The 5,691-nt window shown below is 36.8% G+C and overlaps 1 protein-coding gene across 2 annotated transcripts; it reads left to right on the top strand.

Annotated features, from left to right (window-relative positions):
• The first annotated feature begins 414 nt into the window (after window positions 1-414).
• Window positions 415-4,175, top strand: LOC110018929 (pentatricopeptide repeat-containing protein At5g50280, chloroplastic). Of its 2 annotated transcripts, none has more exons than XM_020716408.1 (3): window positions 415-1,328; window positions 2,301-2,970; window positions 3,076-4,175. In XM_020716408.1, the coding sequence occupies exons 1-3, from the start codon at window positions 514-516 to the stop codon at window positions 3,706-3,708; spliced, it is 2,118 nt and encodes a 705-aa protein (XP_020572067.1). In that variant the 5' UTR covers window positions 415-513; the 3' UTR covers window positions 3,709-4,175. The 2 variants fall into 2 exon arrangements, with proteins under 2 accessions (XP_020572067.1, XP_020572066.1); XM_020716407.1 differs by having other exon boundaries at window positions 2,301-3,048; window positions 3,154-4,175.
• The last annotated feature ends 1,516 nt before the right edge of the window (window positions 4,176-5,691 follow it).

The following is a 5,691-nucleotide window of genomic DNA, read 5'->3' as shown; positions in this document are numbered from 1 at the left end:
ATGAAAGTTTAGGTGTCTAATATGTTGAGATAAGAATTATGTGGTATTTATGTAAATGTCCTAAGTTATATCAACTTTTGAAGAATTCAAAAGAGAGAATTAGCATAATGTGACATACTTTAAATGTATTATAAATTGATTAAAATTCAAAATCATATAATATATATTTAAATTTCTTACTCAAAATCATAATATATATATATATATATACTAAATACTTAAATTTACACCATAATTATAGTTAGTTTTATATATTCACATATATTAATCAATTTAATATATAAATATATAAATTTATAAATAATTTTAACAAACAGGGACAATAAAGTTATTTCTTCAAAAATAATTATTACACAACTTATTTCACACAACCGCATCAAGCAGGCTCCTACAGCAATTTTTTGGGGCCGCACAACCCTAAACCTGAACTCTCTCATTCTAGCAGCTCAACGCCTCAGTCCGGCTCTGGTTCGAAAGACGACTTAATGGGCACGTTTCTGTAGTTACTGCACGATGGCGATGCTGCTTCCTCTCCTCGGCCAGCTTTCTCTCTCTTCCCAAATCCTTTCTTTTCCCTCCTCTCCTCCGACTCCTCGTCTCCTCACCCGCTCCTCTTTCCGGCTTCTCCTACGCCACTCCAAAACCCTATCCCCTCCCCTCTTCTTTCCCGCACAAGCCGCCATTTCCGTTCCTCAGGATCCAATCTTCCTTCGTCATTTGCAGCTCTTCGAGGGAGATGAAGTAAAGGAAAAGATCAACAATGAGGATTTCGAAGAAGATGGCCTGGTGGACGAGGAGGATTTGGATCCTATTCGTAGTTTCTTCAAATCCCGTGAGCCAGTCTCGGACCCCAAGCACGAAGGGGGCAGAGGCTGGCACATAGAAGACATAGATTCTGCCGAAGCCGACCTTATGGACGATGAAGAAGAAACCCTTCGATTGGACTCCGAGGCTCCACTTGCCCCTGCTGAGCATGGATTATTAGGAGATATCCTTCGAATCGCGAGGAATCTTCCTGAGAATTCTACGTTGGGAGATTTTATGGGTTCTTTTGTTGGGAAGATTGGGGAAGGTGAATGTGTAGAGCTTTTGGCGAGGATGGGGGAGGAAGGCCTTGCTTGGAGCTGCTTGTATCTCTTTGAATGGATGGGATTGCAGGAGCCGTCCCTAGTGACCACAAGGGCGTGCGCTGTGCTCTTTCCAGTTTTGGGAAGGGCTGGGATGGGGGAGAAGCTGATGATTATCTTTGAGAATTTGCCACGAACGAAGCAGTTTAGAGATGTTAGGATATATAATGCTGCAATTTCTGGTCTGTCATTCTGTAGCAGGTAAAATACTACTTTTATGTGGCTGCACCCTTTTTTTTGCATGGCATCCGGTGCTTAAAATGAATCATTGAAAATATTACAATCAAGCAAGCACGGTTTTTGGAACGTCCTTGTTATTGTTAGGTAAATCATGCGGCTCTTCTTCTGGAAGGTTACTGAAGTTTCCTGTGGCTCTTCTTGTTGGATATTATATTAACTTCTTGTAGCTCTTTTTTGTAGTAATTTCCTGTTTATTCTATGGTTCTAGGGATTCTACTTTTGCTGCTTCTTCTTTTGCAGTACTAACTCACCATGTTTTGTTTTCATGTTGTGTACAAATAGTTCTAATATGTGTAAAAAGGAGAACTTTTTCTTATAAATCATATTTTATTTCTATGTGCAAATCTTTATAATATATTTGATACTAAATAGGGCAAAAAATGTTTGTATAAACTAGCCAAACAAAGAGAAAAGAAAAATAAAGATTTAATTCAAGTAAAGTGTAAATGTCAACAAAGATTTGTTCGTGTTGTTCGTGTTGTTCGTGTTCGGCTCGTTAACTTAGCAAACGAGCCGAACACGAGTTGTTCACGAATAACGAGCCGTTTTGACAACCCTAAATGCAAGAAAAATATCAAAATAATCCCGACTTTTTGAAGGGGTTATTTTAGTTCCAGAGTCGATAAAAATGCCGATTTAGTTCCGAAACTGCTTTCATGGGGCCAAGATAATTCTTTTGGGAAACTATTTCAGTTTATATTAAAATAGTATAAGACTAATTTGACACTTTTATAGACTTTGGACAAATGAAAATGGTCAGGGGACACCCTTCGATACAGAAGAATCATGTGTTATGTGTGTAAATTGTTCATCAGTCGATAGCATTTTTCCTTAAATTCAAGTTTAGGCTGAGAGAAACTTTTTTCAGATAAACACTTAGAATTTTGTTTTGAGAATTGGCATGAGCTCTTATTATAATGCAACTGCTCGCAGATATGATAATGCTTTGGAAATATTTGAAGCAATGGAAGCCAATAATATTCAACCAGATCACGCGACCTGCTCCATTCTCATAACTTCCATGAGAAAAAGCGGTCGATCTGCAAAAGAAGCTTGGGATTTCTTCCAACGCCTGAATCGAAAAGGCGTCAAATGGACTTCAGATGTTTCTGGCGCATTGATAAAAACTTTTTGTGAGGAGGGACTAAAGAAGGAGGCCCTCGTCATTCAGTCGGAGATGGAGAAGAATGGGATCACATCAAACACCATTATATACAACACTTTAATGGATGCTTATGGTAAATCTAACCAGGTCGAAGAAGTAGAAGGCCTTTTCAATGATATGAAGAAGAAAGGACTAAAACCAACAACCTCAACCTATAACATCTTGATGGATTCATACAGTAGGAGAATACAACCTGAGATAGTCGAAGATCTTCTTTCTGAAATGCAAACATTGGGCTTGAATCCGAACGTGAAATCATATACTTGTCTTATAAGTGCTTACGGGAGGCAGAAAGGAATGAGCGAGAAAGCTGCAGATTCATTTCTAAGGATGAAGGCGGCGGGAATCAAGCCGACTTCTCATTCTTATACTGCTCTTATTCATGCATTTTCCATCAGTGGGTGGCATGAAAAGGCATATGTTGCTTATCAAAGGATGGTGAGCGAAGGAATTACACCTTCCATAGAGACTTACACGGCTCTACTCGATGCGTTCAGACGTGTCGGAGAAACCAAAATGCTAATGAAAGCTTATCAAAGGATGGTGAGCGAAGGAATTACTCCTTCCATAGAGACTTACACGGCTCTACTCGATGCTTTCAGACGTGTCGGAGAAACCAAAATGCTAATGAAAATCTGGAAAACGATGATCACAAATAAAGTTGAAGGAACAAGAGTTACTTTTAATATTCTTTTGGATGGATTTGCAAAACATGGCCTTTATGTCCAAGCAAGGGATGTGATCTCTGAGTTTGGAAAGGTTGGTCTCCAGCCAACTGTGGTGACTTATAATATTTTGATGAATGCTTATGCAAGGGGTGGACAACATTATAGGTTGCCACAACTACTCAAAGAGATGGCTGCTCTTGAATTGAAGCCGGATTCCGTCACTTATTTGACGATGATCTATGCGTATTTACGTGTTCGTGATTTTACTCGTGCTTTCTATTATCACAAACAGATGGTTAAGAGCGGGAAAGTACCAGAAGCCAGTTCGTATCGTAAACTGCGAGCTATTTTAGATGCAAAAGCAGCCACAAAGAATAGGAGGGATAGAAGTGCCATTCTTGGAATAGTCAATAGTAAAATGGGATTGAAGATGAAAAAAGGTAAGAAAGATGAGTTCTGGAAGAGCAAAAAGAAGAGGTCCGTAATTAAAAAGTTTATCAGCCACTGATCGGCACTAACTAGCTTATTTTAGTATTTTTGATGCACTGAAAAGATGGATTTTGAGGATTGAGCTTTTGAGACGTTATGTTCTCATCAGTTACCATGAATGAAGACAAACTTCTATTCTTGGATTAGAATTTAGCGAAGCAAAGTGTGCCAAAGAAGGTTGTTACTATTAGGTTTTAATACATCGAGTCTTTTCAGCAAGGCCACTGTTCGGGTGGGTTGGATGTGTACACTATTTAGAAATACAAGATAATTCAAAACAGGTATCATCTCATCGTTACATACTGTATGTATCATCCATTAATTGTTAAATTATTAGATTTAGTAATTACTTTTTAAGGGTTCATGTTATTGCCCATTTTAATCTTGATGATCAATACAGCGTAGGCAAGAAGTTCTACAGTAATAATCTGTGTTGTACATGATTCATCTCTTAAAATGGACAACTCAACAATAAATGTCTCTTCCGCCCCATATTTGGTGGTCATAATCTCTGCTTCAAGTGAATTCTCAATTTTAAGTTAACTTCGATGCTGGAAGAGTAGATCATCGATTGTGAGAAAGCTTCTGACTCACTTGTAGACATGAGGGCTTAAAAAATGTCATATCCTTCACATTTACCGAGAGTAAAGTGCAAAAATAGTTCTCTCACTATTTACATGGGGTCATTTTAGTCTCAGAGTCTATAATTGTGTCAAATTAGTTCCCATATTATTTTAATATGGGCTAAGATAATCATTTGGAAACACTAATTTAGCCCCTATGGTCTAAATTTATATTTTTATGTACTCTGAGACTAAAATGACCCCCCCTACAAATTGTCAAGGACTATTTTGACACTTTTCACTTTACAAAAATATACATCTTTATATATAGCAACAGTTCTAATTTGCAAGCATTCTATCCAAAATTCCAAAGTCTTAACAAAATGATTTAACCTTGTATTTTTTTTGAGTCTTTTGTAGTTGCTTCTTTACTATTTTATGAATTTTGTAGATGATTTTTTGAAATTTTTGAGCTTTTGTTGATCAATATCATCCCAATTGTTAGGAGAGATGAAAATAATGTTAGATAAATGGGTTTTGTGGTAGGTTAGTGAAACAAACTTCAGGCTGTTACCTTTGTTGTGGACTGTATGATCGTATGAAATTAAAATTAAAGGTTGAACAGATTGGACGTTTGTTCTTATAACCTCATAAAAAAGCATCATGATTCTTTTCACAACCTTTTTGTTTGTCAATATGTGGATGAAATCCAGTGCTCCTTTATTAGTCTAGCTTCCAATCGTGGCTCATAAGGCCTTTCAAAATCAGCTCAATATTCAAGTATTTTAATCCTACACATTCACCTAGATAATTCAAATTTTATCCATAAAATTAGAACAGTATGATTTTTTCCTCGCTTATGATTATTTTATTGCTTATGATTAGATCAGTATTATTTTATTGCTTATAATTAGAACAGTGTGATTTTTCCTCCTAGATTATTTTACTGCTTGGAATGATCATTTTTTATATTATGTTCACAATGACGAAAAGATGGTAATATCCCATGTTTCTCTTTGCAAACTTTCCAAAAATGAAGACGTTTTCGTACGGACAACTTGGTATTGTTGGTTGCATGTTCACTATTAATTTCTGTTTGAAGGTTTGGATGTGCTGCAAAATCTGCATCCTCTAATATACTTTATGTATGTTTGTTTAGCCGGCAAACATAAAACAACGCATTTTGCAATGTCTTTTTCACTTCATGATTTCCAAGGATTTGTGGGAGCCTACCACATCCATTGAACTTGATCTACAGAATCTTGCATGCACAACGACTCTCATTTGTAGAAGCGGCCAGTATCGTTTTGGAGTTGCTCTTCTAGTATAGCTCCTTTTAATTTCGTCCCCCTAATTTTCAGCCTTCAAAATAATATTTAGATAATAATACCTCAAAGATGTTTGAGAGAGAATGTTAGTTATTTTTTTGGTAGACACCC

The sequence above is a fragment of the Phalaenopsis equestris genome, unplaced genomic scaffold (assembly GCF_001263595.1).
Source record: "Phalaenopsis equestris unplaced genomic scaffold, ASM126359v1 Scaffold000036, whole genome shotgun sequence".
Taxonomy (NCBI): Eukaryota; Viridiplantae; Streptophyta; class Magnoliopsida; order Asparagales; family Orchidaceae; genus Phalaenopsis; species Phalaenopsis equestris.
The sequence above is the reverse complement of the archived record's forward strand: the minus strand, read 5'-3'. Positions and strand labels throughout refer to the sequence as shown.